This window comes from Protopterus annectens, chromosome 9.part0 (genome assembly GCF_019279795.1).
Source record: "Protopterus annectens isolate FY-2018-M chromosome 9.part0, PAN1.0, whole genome shotgun sequence".
Classification (NCBI taxonomy): Eukaryota; Metazoa; Chordata; order Ceratodontiformes; family Protopteridae; genus Protopterus; species Protopterus annectens.
Genome location: NC_056743.1, coordinates 764,944,922 through 764,966,772, shown reverse-complemented (window position 1 = coordinate 764,966,772; position 21,851 = coordinate 764,944,922). Strand labels below are relative to the sequence as shown.

General features: G+C 35.3%; 1 protein-coding gene across 1 annotated transcript in view; it reads right to left on the bottom strand.

Annotated features, from left to right (window-relative positions):
• API5 (apoptosis inhibitor 5) overlaps nucleotides 1-6,186 on the bottom strand; it is a gene marked incomplete in the record, with an annotated part of 1,096,633 nt that extends 1,090,447 nt beyond the window's left edge. The window contains 1 exon segment of the mRNA XM_044083396.1: nucleotides 5,931-6,186. Within this exon segment, the coding sequence (XP_043939331.1) occupies nucleotides 5,931-5,999 (69 nt within the window).
• Between the last annotated feature and the right edge of the window lie 15,665 nt (nucleotides 6,187-21,851).

Genomic DNA, 21,851 nt, shown 5'->3' with positions numbered 1-21,851 from the left:
GAGATACTAAGAAAAATGTGAAAATTATATCTATGCAAATTAATATCATAAAGCAGTTAATATCTATTCACCTGGACTAGACGGAGGTCAAATACTAAGGCAGTTGATTTTGCCACTGTGTGAGCTTTAACATGAAATCTTTTAAAAGCCTGTACATAGTATAGTTTTGGAATTATTGATGCAAATACGAACAAGCAATATTTGATGCCTAGAGGCGTCAGTAGGAGTTAACTGCTGATGCACCTGGAGGTGTTACGCAGATGTAATGAGTTAAGGCATACCTTAAGGCCAGAACTCATGGGAAGGAGGAACTGAGCATCTGAACTCCTGATGAGGAATGACAGAGCAAAAACTTTTGACCGGACTGTTTTAATTATGGCAAAGGGACCTGGGACCACTTGTTGCACCTAAACTCAAATACTACTCATCAAAAATCCCCCTCTCAAAGTGGTAGGAACTGGATATTCTGCATGAAGGAGGCCTCCACCTCCACCCTACTCTTATATAAAGACATCACCACCAAACGAAGTTCATACTGGCTTGTAACGAAAGTCTCTTCAGATGAATGTAGACACAACAAGCTGTCCAGCTCCCATGGCAAACATGTCCACTTCTAGGAAATCCCACATTTGTACCAACTCCTGAAATACGTTGGGATATATATTTTTCCAGTTTCCATATATTAGCCAAGGCTATTATCCTACTTAAGCATCTGTTGATGCTGTAAATCTGGAATATGAAATGCTGAACGTTATGCTGCATCTCCCTTTCCCAAATCCAGAGTATCTCTCTCTCTACAGACATTAAAGAAAAAAAAAACATTCTATTAAAGTCCAATATCATTTCAATGTTTTCCACATTGTTTTTCTAGGAACATGGTTGAAAATTGTCCTGAAAGGTTTTCTAAGCTTTGCATGCTGCTTTCAAGTTTTTCAGATTTGTCAGGCTGATGTGAAGCAACCTTTTTTTGTTGAGGCAAGCTGTTCTGCAATGACAGGTCACTGAAGAGGGCTCACCAAGCATGGCCTGAAGAACTCAGGGTGAACTAAGGTAATTCAAAAGTCCGCAGTAAGTTTGGTCTAGACTGGCAGAAGCCCAATGTTCTGTGCCATGATTATACAGTAAAGAATTCAGCAGTCCAAGAACTCATATCTTCATAAACCAACAGTCCTGGACAGCACTACGGCCAAAGATCTAAATCTACTCTAACAAGTAAGACAACATGGAGGGAAAGATTTAAACACACAACACCCACCTCTTCTCAGGAAAGAAACTTCCTAACCAAATTAAACCGCGTCACACACTGTGCCTTTAAAAAGGTGCTAGGCAACTGTATAGAAATTCATGAATTCATCCATAGTATGATTGGCTTAACCCTCCTTGAACAGGGAAACAAAGCAGAAATGGCCTTGTGGCTCATCGTCGTCATAATCAGCCCCCCCTTTCCCATTTTTTCTACATGGGGTCGGGGTATCGTGTTAACTGTCGCAAACTCTCTCAATTCAGTGCATCACTCCTGCTTTCTTTTCTCCTCACCCACCCCTCCCAGATACTTAAAGCTGTTTACCTGTTCCACCATTTTCCCTTCTATCTCTATTCTCAGCTTCTTCTGATTTCCCCAGTTTGCCACCATTGCCACTGTCTTATCTGTGCTTAGTTTCATCCCATGTGCCTTCAGTTTTGCATTCCATTCTCCTATCCTTTGCTGAAGTTCTAGCTCAGTCTGCCTGTAATGTCACATTGTCTGCATACAGCAACTTTGTTGATCTGTCCCCTCCGGCCTGTTTGCTAATGTAGTCCATTACCAGTATGAACAACAGTGGGCTCAGAGCTGAACCCTGGTGTGCACTCACTCCCACTGGGAAACCCTCCGTGAGGCCAAGCACTGTTCATATTTGAGTCATTAGGTCCTTGTACACAGCCCTCACTAATTCTACCAATGTTTCTGGGACTTCAAACCACCGCAGTACTGCCCAGATCAGTTTTCTTAGAGAAGGCATATGACAAAGTCCCAAGTCTAGGAATCCCCAGTTGGACTCTCTCCTCATCTCTAGTTTCTTCTCAACTATCTGTCTCACTGCAAACATCAGGTCAATTGTGCTGCATCCTGATCTGAATCCGAACTGCTCATCTCCCATCTTACATGCTACTACTCTGCATATCCGTTTATCAATCACCCGCTCCAGAACTTTCATGCATGGCCCAGTTACTTTTTATCCTATAGTTATACACCACAGGAATTCTTCCTTCACATACTGTGGAAAATAATGTTCAGCAAATCTGCTAACTTGGTTCCATACATTTCCAGAGGGACATTTTGCCCTTCTCATATGAAACCCTAGACAAGGAATTAGGAGAATGCAAGACAACATGGATTTCAGCACTGTCCAGTCCTGCTACTGAGGATGGGAGCTAAAAGAATTATGTTAAGACTTGAACAGGATTGTTTTAAATATGGAAAACATTTTTTATATGCTTAAACTATGACTGTTCCTACAAACATTATTGATAATGCAGACATGTAGATGGTGTTTTCTAATTTATTGTCATTTTCATAAAGCAGACAGTTAACTCTGCACACAGACTAGAGCAGTCCAACAGTTACCATGATGTCTTTACTATGTACTATCAAGCAATCATCTAGGTAAGGAAAGAGGACTATATTCAGCCTGTTTGAATTTACATCTGCCATATACTCTGGGTAGCGCAGCAAACAGTGTTGTCGCCGCACATGGAGTTCTCTGTTTTGATTCTCAGCTGGAGTGCCCTTGTGTTGTTACTATGAATGTTTGTATGCAAGAGTTTTGCTTCCAGAGATATTGGGTGTATACACATTTCCTGCATACTGTATTTGTGTTCATTTTTTTTTTTTTGAGGATTAAAAATTGCCAATGACCATTAGACAGTTGTTACTCTGTCTCAGTATACCCATATCCAGCAAACTCACGGCAGACAAACTGGGAAAGTGCATATCTATGATGTCAAGTCCTTTACTGCGTGAGCTACAAGGATGTGGTGCATGGGGAGGGGGGGGTTAACGGTGCTTTTGGGGCGACTAGGCTATATAATACTAAAGGGCGGCCACGGTGATGCAGCTGTTAGCGTTGCCTCCTCACAGCAAGAGGTTCTCCGGTTCGATCCTCGGCTGGAGTGCCTTCTATGCGGAGTCTGCATGTCCTCCCTGTGGTGGCATGAGTTTCCTCCGGGTGCTCCGGTTTCCTCCCACATCCCAAACACATGCTGTAGGTGAACTGAATACTCTAAATTGGCCCTAGGCACGAATTTGTGCATATGTGTGCCTTCTGTGGAAGGTTGGGCGCCGGGCTGGCAACTTGACACCGTAAAACTCCACTGCCAATCATGAGCGGACAGGTGATCTGCTGTGGCGACCCCTAACCAGGAAAAAGCTGAAAGAAAAAAGGCGGCGGCTATACAAAATTAAATTCAAGGTACAGTATTCCTCAACATGTAAAACTAGCTACTGTATGCTACTAAACACACAAAGTAATTGTTCTACACTTACAGTTACTGGTACAGTTTCAGAGGTGGTTTTATGGGGAAAAATGTGGTTTCTAGGTGTGGTGAGGGCACCCAGCAAATGGGAGCTTTGAGGAAAAAAGTAGAAGGCACTACGCAATAGAAGATACTTACACTCAACAGCAATACTGGCTTGCTGGATGGACATTCAATATTATAGAGCTATGAAAAACAATGAAGGAGTTTGATATGTTGCAAGTACAGCAGTTAGTGTGGTTTATGGAAGTATTTAATGAGTAGTATACAGGACTATTTTAGTGGAGGAGTGTTTAGGAGGGGTTATTCATTTATAAAGAAGGTAACGGCACAAATTGAGAAAGTGAAAGCATTATCTACGTTCATAACTGAAAAGAAGCTACTTGCCATTGACTCATTTAAGGCTAGAAAAGGTATTAGAGAATCTGGCAGACGATGATTTTAGTGGGTTCTTGATTGGGATATTATTATGATATTACAGAGGGAAACAACAGAGTTAATGAGACAAAGCACACAATTAGTTAATAGCAACAGATCCACAGCTTTTGATAATGCTTCACATTATGCTCTCCTTCAAATACCACAATTCTTATTTGTTCAGCAGTTGTTACACTGTCCGGGGCTTTTTAGTACTTACAACTTAAATTGTGCTTTGAACTAAACTGGTGCGATCATGGCACTTCCAGATGTCCAGGCTACCAAAATACTTCATTTTCATTTCCTATGGGAAATTCTGTATGGAAACAGTGCATTTACATGAATCATGGTTTCATAGGCAAGCAGCTCGTGGCCACTCTAAGCCTAGCCAATATCCCTTTTCTGTGCTCAAAATAACCTATCCTATTTGGTTAGACTGGCCTTACACATCCAGTAGTCGAAAATTGCATATTACCCCTAAACAGCATAATTGGAATCATAACATACACAATCTGAGGAGACCCATGCATGGGATACAGCATTTAGAAGCTGCCTCTGTCCATTAGTAGTGTGGGACAGTCCAGGGGTAAATTTTCTGTTTCCCAGTCACAGATCAGTTGCATCTGAATAAGGGGAGGGTGAACTTTGTTTTATGTGGACGGGGAGTCTGCACCACAGCAGCAGTATCCTCTGTAAGATACAACTGTCACTCCAAAGTGTTCTGTGCAGCTGCAGAAGATATTTAGATCCTAAAAAACACAGCATTTTTTATGCCACTTGACTTACTTAAGATCCTTTCTTACTTTAAAGTATTGGACAACAATACATTTTAGCATATCCAAAAATAGAATAACCTAATTGCGTATACTTGAGTTATCTTTGCAACACTGCATTGGAATATTTTAATTTGCACTTTTATGCCTTCTGCACTTGACTGCTGGCTGAAAAGGTCCATCCCACCCATATGATCAACAAAGAATAATACAAGTAAACAAAAACCCAGCACAGCCTTTGGAAAGCAATTCCCAAAGAACACAATTTCATGAATGCAAGGCTACACTCTAAAAATGCAACATCAAACATTAAAAAACAAACACTGTTGCAATATGTTTTAGATTATGAATCCTGGCTGACACAATTTAGCGCCTGCTAAAAGGGTCCCAGTACACATCACTAACATACTGTCAGTGAGTGGGAACTACATAAACACCCAACTAGCTCGGTTTTGAAAGACCTCATCATTACTGACCTATGTATTTACACACACAGGAAAAACGTAGTGGCTAGTTCAGATACACAAACAAAGACTTAAACTTACTCAACGATCATCCAATGAAAACAAAAATCTGCAACTTAACACGCAATGAAATTTACGTCAAATGAAAAACATTGGCAGAAAAAGCAAACAAAATGCACTAAGTTCAAAACATGTACCTTACATACAAATTGTAAACTAAAGAAATGTATCAAATTATGCATTACTTGTATTTCGTTATGTCGGGGGATCACATATACTCTTACTGGCAGTATTGCCACTGGTTACTTAAAGTGCTTCAATGTCTGACAGCCGGCAAGTGCTGAAACAGCAATAAGCATTACCACAACCAAATGATGCTGCCATGTCATGGACATAAACAGAAAGCTCACTATCAATGGCAAAACCCAAGACACAAAATGTGCAGCTGATTTAGGCTCCGTGGACTTCTCTGAACAGTCCTATTAATCAAGGTGCAAAATAACAACACAGTTTATGCAGAAGTGTTAAGTAGAGATTCATAGTAAGGGAGCTAAGCTTCCCACTTCAAAACTGAAAGGGCGCTATATAAAAGACACAAACTTCAAAAAATATCCTCAAACTGTGCAACAATTATCTTGCTGTACAGGCCTAAAAAACCGCCTCAACCTGTGATCTTCCTTTAACAAATCTCTTGGTAACCCAAAAACAGTAACTGAACTAAAAAAACAACACTCACACCTCCATCTCTGTCCTAGGTACCAACCTGTTCAACATGGTCCTTGGCATCCGCAAGGATCCCGTAGTTGCGATACAGATCCTCAACGGTAGACATGCTGCCCACTGCACGGATCGCACGATCCTACGTATTTATCGTTACTTTTACTGCAGACTATGTGTACAAAGGCTTTCTGTGTGTCCCTAAAATAAGTGGATGTGACGTTACACCGCTCACCAACAGATTTTAACGATCCCAATCCATATGCAATTCGAATGAGTAAAGAAAGAATACACAACCCGCGAGAAAACGCGCACGATACTCTCGCGATATCTGGGAAAATAAGAAACACAAACGCTCAAAAATGAGATGTAATCTTTTTCCTACGGTGTCCACCTGCACCTTGGGCAGACCAACTCCCCCAAAATTAGAACACATCCGTTTAGCTGCCTTAGTACTTGTTTGCCCACTGTAAGTGTAAGTTACGCACCTTTCAGTTTAAGCGGAATTTGTATGTTTTTGTGCTCACCTAAGCACAGTTTTTGTTGCTAACTCCAATTTTTTTCACCCGCCGCAGGCATGCTTTAAGAAATAAATTAGCGATCCTTGAAACTGCCCATATAGTCGCAACTAAGCACTTACGTTCAAAATGAGGGCCATAACTCTCAATCTTCCATCTCGAAAATGAGGAACACTACCTCTCGTAATGTGGAACACTTGCTAACAGTTTACTAACAACTTCAATGTGGAAGCTCAGATAATGGTTAAAATCTGCTGTTTTACTTGTAAAAGAATTCAGTTCTCTTTATACTTGATTCATACCTTTTAGCATTAAAAGTCTGGATAAAACCTGACATAATGGGGAGAAAGGCCCCAAAATAGGTACAGATTTAAAAAAATGCTGTTATAAATTTAGAAAATTGCTAGAATAACAGTATTTGTCATTTGTGTTAACATGCATTTTTTGAAAGATATGACGTCTGAAACTCAAATGTATATCACTGTTTGGTGACTTCAGATTAATCGTCAACAAGTTGCCAGAAAACTCCAAATTTTTTGAAGAACATACCAAAAATATGAGGCGTATCTGGACATGCTGCAAAAATCTGGACAGTTGAGAGGTATTGGATGATTACCAGTTAAAAAAGGTTCTAACTTTTCAAATGTGGGACAGACCCTTTCAACGTGGAACGTTGTGGAACATGAGCTTTTTAAGACTCTATACGTGGAATGTTCCCCATAATGAGGTACACTTGAGATGTATTTTTTGAACAGGTGTTGGAAATAATGTTTTGGCAACAACTTTTCAAAAAAAAAAAAAAAAAAACAGGAGGTTGAAAAGTATGTCCATACAGGAAGTTTTATTGAAAGTTTAAAGCATTATTCAGAGTTGATCATTTAACTGTCATAACTAAACAACACAGCTTTAGCAATTTAAAGAAACAATGCAGATATTAAAAATAAAGCAAAATTCACAGCACAATCCACATCTCTTTGCAGGTAAAGTCCAAATGCCAACAGCAGCATAACAAATTATACTATTAATAGCTTGGTAAATACGAACTGCAACACAGAAAAACATTAACTAACTGTGGCTGTGGCACAGACAGAAAAATCATAACTCAAGGGAGAAGTAGCTAAAATATACATCCTGACTCTTCAAAATATATCTGTAATACATGCTGAACAACCTGAAGTTTACATCATATTGAGATTTTGTAACAGAATGTTTTAATAGCCAGTGCTAGTTCAGTGAACACTGGACCATCTACACAGCAATGTGTGGTTGGTTTGTTTGTTTATTTAATTATTTTTGCTTTAACATTTTTATTTATCAGGCCAAAAAAGTATAATAAATAACAGAATAAGTACTTTTTTTAACAAATGCTATAACTATACATAATATATACACATACCGCATTTACAAGAAATTAAAAAAAATGTTTCCAAAAAAAAATCCATACCGAGGTATTATAGCAATAACCCATGCCTGGGTGTGGGTAATGCTGGATTTACCCACAGTTGGTGAGGTATGGTCACGAGGGCAAAGCCCGAGTGGCCAAACAAAGACAACCATGGGTAAATCCAGCATTACCCAGACCCAGAAGTGGGTTATTGCTATTATACAATGACATTATTTAAGAAAAAAAAATACTTTTCTTAAATAATGGCATTGTATAATGCCTCCTTGCTGCCCTTCCGCAGCTGTCTGGTATTTTGCGGCAGTTCTGATGTACTGTGCATGCGTATGCTTACGCAGTACATCAGAGCTGTGAGTGGAAGCAACGGAGAAAGCAAGATCTCCGTTACTTTTTACAAAGTGTCTCGCTATATTAAAGGAGTTTAACATAGCGAGACAGCTTTAAAAAAAGCAACAGAGAATCTCCGTTGCTTTTTTTAAAGCTGTCTCGCTATGTTAAACCCATTTAACATATTGAGTCAGCTTTAAAAAAAGCAATGGAGAAAGGAAGATCTTCGTTAGTTTTTTAAAGCTGTCTCGCTATGTTAAACTCCTTTAACATAGCGAGACAGTGTCTAAACAGCAACGGAGATCTTGCGTTCTCCGTTGCTGTAAAAAAAGACATACTAATGGAAAAAGTCCGGGCAACCGACCTTTTTCCATTAGTATAAGTCTGATTTACAACGTACACGCTGACCAATCAGCGTGCACATTTTGGAATATTAATGGGGGGGGGGTCGTTGTATAATTTATAGTATTTATTAACTTTAAACATTCCACAAAAGAATCCACAAGATACAGTGCCCAAAACCAATACAAAAAAGTGAACATGTACTCAGGAATGCATCCGACAAAAAGTAAAGGAGTTTATTAATTCAAAACACATGGAAGCACAATAAATGAAATAAGTCACATTAACGCTCAACCACACACAGCATTTTCATCCTTTAAAAAGACTAAGAGATATATGACTACATCCCATCTGTTAGTAGGGAAGGTCCAAAGTGTAGTTTTAAAGGTTATATTTTTAATTATAGTACTACAGAAATTAATGAACTTCATTTTAGTCTTTTTCCAAATGTTTTAAATTTATTCCAAAAAGGAAGGCAGATATAAGTAAAGTTATCTCTGATTTTAAGTTGTTTATTAGAAAAAAGAATTTTGAGTTGTTGTTTAAAGACAAGGAACATGAGTACAATCCAAAAGGGTAATTGGCCAGGAAACATACGTGTAATCCCCCACTTCACCCACAACTGAAGAATTTTGAGATGGTGGTAAAAAAGGAGTTAAGGGAAGGAATCATGCACAACAAAGTGGTTTCCAATTTGAGTTGGGAAGAAAGGACACTTTTAAATGAGATAAAAAAAACAACACATTTTTGAGGGTAATGACGCCAGACAAATGTGGGGGAACTGTTTTCATGGATATCATTCTGTATGAGTCCAAAATGATAAAAATCTTACAAGATGAAACAAAGTATATTAGGGTATCCTTGAATGAAATTTATATTGCTTATAAAAGTTCTTTCTACCTTTGAATGACATGTTGTTGGAAGGTTTAATAGATTTAGATCTTTTCAGGTTTCTGTATAATGATAGGCCTAGAGTTCCTAAAATATTCGGCATACCCATGGTACATAAAAATGTGATGGATCCCCTTTGAGACCCATAGTGGCTGGGGAGGGTTCCATCACTGCCCCTCTGGCTAAATATTTAGACGTTAAATTAAAACCACTATCTATGACAGGTAGAGACAACTTAAAGGACTCACGGGACCTATAGAAACACATTAAATCAAGTTTATATGTTGAACATATATTATTCATTACTATAGATATAATCAGTTTGTTTCCTTCTATCCCTCACTAACAAAGTATGGAATGGTTGGAAGACTTGATGGTAGAAAAAGGTGTTTTTTCCCAAAATGAATTTTGTACTTATTTAACACTGATTGAAATGGTGTTAAAAATAATTTTATACACTTTGAGGGTGAATTTTTTCGACAAACCAAAGGGGTAGCAATGGGCGCAAGGTGTGCACCTACATACGCTAATATTATTTTATCTATTTGGGAAATAAATATATATTTTTAATTCCTAATATGTGAGTTGCTGGAATTTGTATAGATGTTAGTTGGACGACATTTGTTTGTTTTGGATAGACACTAAAGAAAAAAAATGTTGAATTTCTGGACTATATTTCCAGCACCACCAAATTTTTGAGGTTCACCTATAATATTAGTGACAAAAGTATGAACTACTTAACCTCACCATTCACAAGTATCAGGGAAGGTTTAAGTTCACAGTGTATAGAAAGGGCAACTTCTCCAGTTCATATTTGTATTTCACCAGTGCGCATCTTTTTTATCAAAAAAGTGGAATAGTAAAGGGACAGTTGGTGAGGGGCAGTAAAATGTCCTCGGAGGCTGAATTGTAGTTTTTTAAAAAAGTTGTTCAGAGAGAGAGGGCACCCTGATGGTTTCTTGCATGAGGTCAAAGAGGAGGTTATCCAAGGTAGACTGGGTAGATTTGCCCCCTTACTAGGAAAGGATGAGATGTGTAGGGCTGAATCTAACAACCCACCTTAGGGAACAAATTCATATGAACATGCTTTTGTGACATGTCTTAATGGAGAGCTGGGGGTTATTAGGAATATAATGGCCAAAGAGTGGAGTAAGTTTGCCAGTCTATCCGACCTCAACATTTTCGGCGAACCCTTTAAGTGTATTTTTAGGAAAGGTCTCAATGTGAAGAATTTAGTTCAGAAGAAGCGTGAGATAGTTAGTGTAAGCGATTCAGCCAAAAGGGCCCTTATAGGTGTGGGGTTTGCTCTCAGTGTTCATATGTATCAAATGGGGAGAGTGTTTATATATCTACAAGAAATAAGAGTATTGTACGTGAAGGGTATGCCACTTGTAACACCTGTGGAGTGGTATATATAGCATTATGTAGAGCCTGCGATGCATTTTATGTGGGCAAAACTGAAAGGAGATTCTGTAAGAGGATTTATTAACATATATATATATATATATATATATATATATATATATATATATATATAAAATATGATATCAAAAACAAGAATCCTAATAATGCTTTATATAAGCGTAGTACGACATGTTTATCAACCATTTGTTTTGTTTTTTTGTACTAGAAATTATACCTATGGACAAACGAGGGGGGCCATGTGAACAAAAAATTGAATACAGGGAACTGTATTGGCAGATCATTCTGGAGGCCAACAGATTCCCTGATATGAATGATAAAGTCTCCATAGCTCCCGTATTGAAATTTAGGTCTGCCAGGCTTTGATTTGTTATATATGGCCACTAGATGGAGCGTTTTCATTGGTTCATGTAGTATTGGTTAAGCAGGAGTTTTATGAATAATAAAATGTTCTTTTTAATTTTTATGATGATATATGCAATATTAATATGTTTATATTTATACATATGTTACTTATAAATGTATTTATTCATGTTTATATTTATATCTGTATTTATATATATTTTAGGGTTGTTTGATTTATAGTAGTTTTTATAACTAGGTTGTACAAATTAACTGATTGGTTTTAATTGAATTATTACTTTGAAGTTCAGTTGGTGTTGTATAAAAACAGGGAGCTATGGGATTTTGGGATACAGTTGATGAAATATTTTTAAAGGATGAAAATGCTGTGTCTGGTTGAGCGTTAATGCGATTTCTTTCGTTTATTGTGTTTCTGTGTGTTTTGGAATAATAAACTGCTTTACTTCTGTGCATCCTTCCTGAGTGCCTGTGAACTTTAAACATTCGTTAACTTTAAAGTTTCCATTAGTTGATGAACTGTTGACCAAGAGTTGAAGATCATTGAGAACTGGATCATAATCTTTTAATTTCATATTCTTTTGTAGATACAGTCTTGAGTAAAATGATGAATTCTTCAAATGTAGGAGAGAGAAGAGATTTTCATTTCCTGGTGCTGGTCTTTTGTGCTATTGTTAAAACAGTCCATAGGAAGTAGTATTGATTTTTGTACATTAAAGTCATATTTGGAGAATTAAAAAAAAATAGATAACATCTAAGTGAACATGTATCTGTTTGCAAAAAAATATTAATTTTGTTCAAATAAGATTAAAGGTTTGGACAATCATAGATAATATGTTTCCAATGTGCAATACAAAATTCATTGCATCTCCAAGTTGAACTGCTATTTTTATACCTTTTTCAAATTATTTGGGGTAGGAAGAAAGCTCATTGGAAACACTTCCATGTGAATGCCTTCCCATTTTGGACTACTGAAGTTCCAACAACTGAGTGTAGCATTAATAACTTGGCATTGTAGGAAAAATTATCAAATCTATCTTGTAATAAAAAAATGCCAGGGATTACAATTTAAATTTTCTTTATAGTGTAGTAAAATTTTGTATAAGTCAGCTAAGATAGAGGAGTAAGATTTATTTTGAAAAACTATTAAGCCTAATTAATTTATTAGATTTGGAGTTTTGTTGAGGCTTGATTGTTAAGCAATCTTAAAATTATCTAATGCAAAGGGTCTTCCACAATGGTTGCAGCATAACTTAAGCTCTCCTGATGTGAAAACAGAAACTAAGGAAAAAAGAGTGCCACTGAAAATGTTTTTTTTCTTTTTTGGATAAAATTCAGTTACTGGCTAGTAAATACACTGCCTGGATGCTAGCAAAGAAGAACCTAAGAAAACTTGAAAGAAAAGTAACCAGAAAAGATGAAATGAAAACACTGTCTGGGAAGGATTCTGTATCTGTTCAGCAAAAAGCATTTCAAGCTTCAGCTTTAGTTCGTGTGATGACTTCCAATAACTTAGAGGAAAAAATAAATCAGATGTACTCAGAGGTGATTAAAATACATGAAACATCAAAGGGATATATCAATTCAAACAACAAAAGGCTGGAGAAAATAGAAGACTTTAACTAGCCATTCAGATGAACTGATAAAACTTCAAAATCAGAGGCTGACAGGAAGAAAAAGCAGGGTGAATATGAGGTTTCTCAAGAAGAACTGTTTTAAAAAATAGTAGCATTAAAAGACAGAGCATACAGAGAAAACCTGAGATTGTCTGCTGTACCAGAGAAACTGGAAGAAACAGACTGTATTAAGTTTATGAAAGTACAAATAAGCAACTGGACTTGTGTTCCACAGCAGATTTTTTTAATTGAGAGGACACTGAGTATATGCTCCAAACCTGGCCATGATAAAGATCTGGAAGATTTTGTTTAACAATATTTTAAATGGAGGCAAAGCACCAACATCTTGGAAGAAAGCTGTGGTGGCTGTGCTACCTAAAGATAGCAAAGACCTTCAGACCCATCTTTATTTATACCAATTTCAATTTTAAACCACAATTATAAAGTATAGATGGTAAAGATATTGATCACCATGGTTTGTGAAGAGGAGGCAAACATTTGACAACATTAATAGAAAAATAATTATCCAAAGGGAATCAAAATGTAAAAAATACCTCTATTGTTGGTGGGTCTTGATGTAGAGACAGCATTTGACAGAGTAAGATAGGATTTTATGAACAGTACATTGGAAGCATTTACATTCTCTGATACAGTAATAAGGTTAATAAGAAGGTTATATGAAGAATCAGAGGCAAGAATTAAAGTGGGAGGGTTCCTTTCAGATAAGCTGTGTTTGAACAGAGGAACCAGGCAGGAGTGTCCTCTTTCCCTTTATTTGCTTTATATTTAGAGCCACTGGCAAAGAAAAAAAGGGACTCAGAAATACAAAGATATAATTGGTATGGTTATCAAGAAAAGTTGACTTTATTTGCAGATGATATTATTTTCTACCTGGCAAATCCACAAAAGGACATGGCAGTTTTGCAGAACATTTTGAGACAGTTTCAAGTCTTTTTGGGAAATAAAATTAATGAAGATAAAACAAAGGTTATAGGTGTAAATTATGTACCCACACATGAACTGGTTCAGCAATACCCATATTCATGAGGACATGATAAGTATTTAAGAGTATGGATTAAAAAGATTTCTGTTATGGCAGCTAAAGATATGTGGGAAGAGACTAAACAAAAGATAATGCAAATAGTGAGAAACTGGAAACTCTTAAGAATGGATAGTAAGATAAAAGCAATGAAAATATTTTAGTCCTGTATACAGATCATGCATATTTTTATCAACTCAAAGAGAAGTGGACAATAATTAATAAATAATTGAAGGAATTTATCTGGGAGGGAAAGAGGGCAAGTGTTATGTGGGATAAGTTGATCCTTCCAATAGAACAAGGTGGTTTAGGGTTACCTGATTTGAAGGGATATTTTAGAGCTATACAGTTAAGACTCATACATAACACAAGCAATGTGTTATAATTCAAAGTGGAAAGGGATGCAGAAGCAAGTGGGAAGTTCAAGAAATAGAGAGAGAGTGGGATTTTGGATATAGACCATTAAGGAGGATAATAACCATACAGAATATTAAATTCATAAAGTAAGAGAAAATATTCTAAGAACTAAGCAAATACAAAAATTGATAAAGGAGATTTTGCCAGTAGGGATGATTGCAAGTAGAGGTACAGAAAATAGACAAGAGGGGGTTAGGATTTACTGGAAAAACACAGGAAAGGAACCAAGTTATTGGAAGCAAATAACTCAAGCAGGAAAGGTAATAGAGCAGGATAAGGTCAAGTTGACATTTGGATTACAGGCTATAGACAGCCTTTCCTACCAGGTCTTGATCTGAAAGTGCAGGCAAAGAGAAAAGGACAGAGGAATTTTAAGTGAAAGGCATGCTCTGGTAGAGTTTTTAGTTGAATCTAGAACAGAAGCAGCTGTTTAAAAAGGGATAATTAGTAAATCATATAAAATATTGCATGATAACTACAAGAATCAATCAGAGGAAATGATTCTAAGAAGGAAGTCACCCCCAGACAAGCAGATTCACTTGTGACAGGGATTTCAACAGAACAAAATACTGATTTCTAAAATTTAATATATTTTAGTATCTCTATTTTTAATGTTTGGAACCTGAGAAATATCCATTTTATTTAGAATTTTAATTTCTTGTATATTATCTAACAGATTATGTTTTTGAGAGATTTAAACCTTTTTAATAAAAATTAAACTGAAAAAGAATTTCCTTAATATCGGTTTTAGATTTCCTTTTTAGAACTTATATTTATGTGAGATTTCCTTGCATGTATCTTAGATTGTCTTACAGTAATATATATGTCTCTGGGAGACACTGCATAAATCAAGCTTTTCAACTTTCCAACACTATTAATGTTTTATGTGCAAGAATGTTTTGATGTTGGTCATTAAGGTAAGTCATCTAAGAAAGCATAGGCTTATTACCCTTTTTGGAATTTTTTTTAAGTTTCTGAATTTATTCCTGAACATCAACTAATTTTTGGTCCTGTTGTCTTTTTTATTATACCATGACGTGATCTTACCATATAGATAAGCTTTGAAGGAATCCCAAGCCATTAACATGTTTACATCTTCATTTAAATTTCAATCTAAAAAGAGATGCATTTCATTTATAAATCAAGATGAAATCTTCAAGTTTGGTAATATAAGCTGGAATCCTTGAGACATATGGTAACGTTTTACAATTAATTTGTAATTTCATAAAAAGAGCATATTGATCTGAAATTTGAGAATTAATTACTTTAGAAACTAACATTATAAAAGCTAGGTTTTGGGATAAAAAAAAATTTGTCAACTCAAGAATGTGTACCAAAAACATGTGAATAATGTGTGAACTCTAATGAATCTGCATCCCTTAGAGAAATTATATTGATCATATTCAATTATCTAACCATTTTTTAAGCTTTTTGCAGAAGTTGAGATTCTGGGATTCTTAAGAGCACTAAATTTGGATTTACTCATAATACAATTAAAGTCTTCTCCTAAAATTAAATTTCCTTTCATATTATCTAAAATAGAGTTTAAGTGAAGCTTTGTTTTTTTAGCTCCCATACCTGGAAGCCAGTATAAATTTACCAGAGTACATATTTTGTATTATATTCAAATACACTCATATTAAATAGGCTATCTTGGTCTTCTTTTTTAATAACATTTTTTGGTTAAATCCCATTTTCCCAAACAGAATCATAGCTCCTCTTCTCTTATTTTTAAAACAAGATTGTGAACTAATTTCATATTTATAGAATTTAAATTAATCTCTACCCTCTGTCGTAATATAAGTTTCTTGAAACAATACCACCTGAGGTTTATTAAGTGACAAAAATTTAATTTAGACGTTTTAATTTGATTAAGACCATTAATATTTAGTGAAACAATATTCAGTATTAACTCTGATAACTGAAGCAAAAAATGTACGTGTGTTAGAAAACTGAAAGTAATGTTTATGTTATGCTTGTTTTTTAATTTGCTTATACACATAGAACACAGTTCCAAACAAACTGGTAAATTAATGAAGAAGCCAAAAACAAATCCAAAAGTTTTATTTAAGCGCTTTTGTTTCATCAATAAGAAACTTCATCAGAAAGTCTGACTTTCTGATGAAGTTTCTTATTGATGAAACAAAAGCACTTAAATAAAACTTTTGGATTCTTTTTTAATATGCTATTCGAAATAAAAATGTCCTTACTACAAAAAGAAACATAAGCTTTTAACAGAAATTTAACAACTATATAAAAAACTCAAACCACGAATGAAAACCACAAAGTTTCCTAATTCAATAAAATAAGAACTGACTAAACTACTATTTTAACCATTTCCTCACTAGTAGGCAAGAAATCAATGGGGTGTGGCTCTGCAGATGATTTATTTTTTTATCAGAAGAGAAGAAAAGAGAGACAAAAATCAAAATTAATTTATTCTGATTTTAATTTAAAGATTAACATGTTTTATTTTCAAAGAGTATGTAAATATTGACATTATTGCTTTATTGACTGTTAATAATATTAAATTTCCTGTTTTTTCTGCTTATTCTTTCATATTGTTAATAAATAAAATCCATATGAATTGTATAGTTAAAAAGTCAACCTTCCTGAAAATGAGTGTTTAATTAAGCTGTTTCAAAGAAATAAACTGCAGTGTTTCACAATCTTAAATAACATAGTGTTCTCACAAAATAAGAATTATACTATATAGAAATATAAAGTAACCTGTTCAGACTGTATTATGGATGACAGGTACTTTGATATTAATACATTTACAGATGCAGCTTTCTTCCCTTTCCTTTCTTGTGTTTCCCTTGATGGAGCTATAAGACACTGCAACACTGAATACTAGATATTATCACAGAATCCACCAGGTCCACTAGTCCAAATTTTATAGACTCTGTTTTGCAGACAAGAACAAACAAAACAACTGCTTACATGAAATTCTGGCAACTGATAGTTACATTAATTGATGTTTTCCTGCATTAAATGCTAGTCTTACATTGATTTATGTTATTTTTAAAGAAAATATTTCAACTGGACAGTAGTTTAAAATGTCTGAAATATTTTTTAAATAACAAATATTTCATATTGTATATCTTACAAAACGTAGGTTGACTGCAATTGTAGAAGTAGGATTTCTCAATTTTTTGAAAAGTTAAATGATTAAATTGTTGATTTTTTAATTTTCTTTATTAAGAAAAGCAGATTAGACAGCTACCATATAGAATGCATTTTTCTTTAAATTGCAGTATAAAATTAACTAAAATGTTTTATGCAGTAATACAGCATGGAATGCTGTTTTATGAAATGCTCCTTTGTGATACAGTTAAAGGAATCCTATCTAGAAAGGCCATTCAAATAGTTTCTGCAGTTAGCATTAAAAAGCAAATAAATATGTATTTATTGCTAAAATCATGATAATTAGGATTTTTAGGAGAGCAAATTCTTGCTGTAAAAAAAAATTCAAAGAAGAAAACAAAGCAATGAACTAGATGTCGTATGACAATACTATCAAGAATGAAATAAGCAGTGTGACAATCAATAAGCCAAAAATAAATTGAAATATTGGTTGTGGCATCATTTTTTGAGTTAGTGGAAAAATTAAGAATTTCTTCAGCCAGTTGCACTGCATAACAATACATATGTAGACATGCCACAGAGTCCATAAATGAAATTTCTCTGCCTGGCGTATGAGTGAGATATCAAGCCTGACTTCTAAAAGGAACTTTTCAGATTAATAAATGAAACAGATGAATCACAGAAACACTTAAAACTGTTCATGAAGAAAAAGCAGATTTCTCAGCAACAATGGAGAACACTAACACCAGTTTGCAACCATTTAAATAGTTTTGGGTTACATCTGATCAAGCACTCCCCAGAACTGACAACCCCCCTTCACTATCATTGATATTTTAGTTACAAATATTAATAAATGATTTGATCAATTAAAATTGCTACCCTGACTGTAGTCTTACTCCTTCACCATTTCCTAGTAACTAAATAAAGGTCCCAAGATCTGATCAACAGATTAAGATAACCAAGAGAAAAATGATTGCTCTTTCAACATTCTATCTTGGTCATGCATAACCAAGGGCAACACAAAGCATCAAACAATGCAAAACACCCACCCGATTCAATCATAACATCAAAAACTTATTCTCAACCAAAGTAGACAAAGAAGAGGTTCATAAAAGTGTTTCCAAGTAGCATTATAGTAACACTCTTCTTAAATTTGTTTTTAAGTGGCCATAATGTACAGTATAACAATACCTCCACTCTCACTCATTTTCTGTTACCAGGCAATGAAATAACAGCACCAAAAATACAACTAAGAGATCAGCTGAGAAAAAACAAGAAAATAACAAATTCCTCCAAGACTGTACTTCTGTTGTATATGGTAATTTGAAATTTGAAGTACTTTGAAATCATAATAACAAGCATTGTATTGAAACATACCATTAAAAATCCATTTTCCCAATAAGTAACAAGAAAGATTCATCTTTGAGATGAAAAACGTTAATAAAAAATCAGCTATGTAATATAATATTCACTCTATTCATATAGTCCATCATAAACTATCATTTGTTAATGTAGTATGTGCTAAAACTGTTACTAATAATAAATTAATCTCTCTGAAACAGAAGTAGATTAGATTCAATAAGACTGATAACAGGAAAATGAACTATAAGCACTGAACTACAATATATTGATAAGTATTTTTTTGAATTTAGAAATAGTTGTTAGTGTGTTTTATATATAGAAACACTGAGCATGCAAGTCATTTCTTAAAAAAAACATTATTAAGCAGTGGCAATGCTTAATTAAGAATATTTACTGATTGCATTAATATTGGTTATTAATGTAAACAAAGGTATAGTAATAAAATATTAGACTAAATGTTGTTATTGTGTCTTTCGGCTTTTCCCAGTTAGGGGTCGCCACAGCGGAACTCCGGTCTGCTAATGATTGGCAGTTGATTTTTACGTGCTGATTTGCCGGCCCTAATGCACAACCTTCAATGAAGGTACGCCCATTCATGCATGTCTCCACAGTAGATGCTCTAGCAGAGAATCGAACGGGACAACATCTTGCTGTGAGGTGACAACGCTACCACAGCACCACAATATACAGACATACACATTTACATCGGTGAGTTGTGCCCTGGGCAAGACAGCACCCAGGGTGATTGCTCCATTCTCTCTGCCCTAGCAATGCTACTGCCTCCTAAAACTGGAGACTTTTGTAGAAAAGCAGATGCATTAAATTTAATAAATAATGACAACGTTAGAGTTATTGACTTCTTTTACTACAGAAAATGTATATTCATTTACATTCTCTTATTCTGTCAATGTCTCAAGTTAATAGTAATAGTAATAATATTTTAAAATTGTCCCTGATTATTTCTGCATTTGCCCCTGATTCTGTTGAAATTTATCCCTGATTCCTTTAGAGCTATGAGTGTTACCCCCCTGACCCTTTTTATGCAGGACAGTCCCTGTTTGGGTAGCTTTGTTTGGGGTGGGGGTGCCATGAAAAGTAGCAAATATTTTGACATTTTAGGACCAAAATATTTCCTACACAGAGGTATTGTAAGCTAATAAAGGCTGGGGGGGCACTTCATGATGTAAACAAAGGAAACTTATTTATTTATTGATGTTTACTGCCTTAAACAGAAAACAGAATTTGAAAAACATAAATGTCTGTAAAAACATACAGAATATGAGTACTTTGCTATAATGGTTTACAGACAAGTCAACCAGAAAAAAAGGTGGTACAGCTGATCTCATAGACTGTTTTTTTTTCTGTGCAAGACTGTGGTGCACAGAGAATCAGGGAATTTATCATTTCTCTACCATACCTCTCAACCTGTTAACATAATAAATCTGGACAAAATCTAAATAACGGGGGTACAGAAGCCAAAAATGGGCACAAATTTTAAATATGTTTCATATAAATTTAGACAGTTATTAGAATTAAAGGTTTTGTGTTAGTTTACATTTTCTAAAGGATATGAAATCTGAATCTGAAATGTCTATCATTATTTAGTGATTTCAGTCATTCCTGCTTTGCCAGAAAATCACACATTTTATGAGGATCAGATCAAAAATATGAGGCAACGGGACTTCCAAAATGGCTTAACATTGAGTAACAGCTTAATTCTGGCTCTCCCAGTCTGAAAACAGAAACCTAGCAGAGAAAGCCAGTGAACCTAGATTTCTGGGTAAATTTCAGAAACTGATTAGTAAGTGCACTGCCTAGATGTCAAGTAAAAAGAAAGAGGACCTGGAGAAAAATCAGCTACAAAAGTTGAGGAAAAAACACAGACTGGGAAAAGTACTGTGGCTGATCAGAAAGAAGCAGTGCAAGTTCCAGATATGACTTCCAATAACCTAGAGGAAAATATAAAGTAGCTGCACACAGACCTGGTTAAAATAAATGAAGCACTGATGGAGTATATCAACATAAACTATAAAAAGCTGGGAAAATTGGAAGAAGCTTTGAACAGATACTCAGATAAAGTGACAGAACTGCAAAACTCAGAGACTGAAATAAAGAAAAGGCTGGCTGAATATGAGACTGCACAAGAAGAGATGTTTCAAAAAATAATGGAATTAGAGGACAGAGCATGTAGGAAAACCTTAGATTTTCTGCTGTACCAGAGAAGCTTGAAGGAACAGACTGTATTAATTTTATGAAAGTACAAATAAGCAACTGGACTGGTATTCCACAACAAATATTGTTAACTGAAAGGGCACATTGTGTGTATACTTTAAACCTGGCTATGAGAAAACAACCTAGACCTTTAATAGTAAAAATGCAATCTTACTAGCAGAAGGAGATGATTCTGACAAAACTGTGGCAGAAGGAGAAAGTACTAAAAGTGGGAGACAGCAGAGTATTTGTGAAGAATGACTACTAATTGCACAGCAGGCAGAAGAGGAATACATTTATTCCATTATATAGGGCATGCTGAGAACCATGCTTTCCCCAAAATATTTTTCCCTGGAGGAACAAAAAAATTTTTTTTTGATGAAGTACATGCTAAGGAAGAAATACAAATGTTTGTCCAACAAAAAGTGAGCTGTGAAACAGAAGAAGATTCTGCTTCTTGTTCTTCTGGTAATAAAGGCCATAGAGAGACTGTGCCAGTGAAACCTTTCCCAGTGTTTCAACAGAAAATGATTGAGAGAGAGAGAGAGAAAACACAGAAGTTGACTCGAAGAATTGAGAGTGTACTGGAAATGAAGCAGAGACAGGGTTTGGGAGATGGAGATGAACAGGAATAGAACAAAAGAGTCTGGAAATCGTGTACTTTCCTAGACTTTGTTAAACTTGTAAGGGACTGTAAAGCATATGTCCTACTTCATGTCATTAACATTTGGAGACTAAAATCAGTAACCTGGAAATTGACAATTATGGGATTATAAAGCAATAATTATATTTATGAAGCAGGGCAGAACAAGAAAATCTGGAAATATTGGACTTGTTTGGGCTTTGTTAAATTTGTAGTGGACTCTGAAGCATGTGCCCTACTTCATGTCATTAATGCTCTGAAAAATACTCAGGAGATGGGAAGAGGAGGGAGAGAGTTAACTTTAAGTAAAACAATATTTTTCTTAACAGT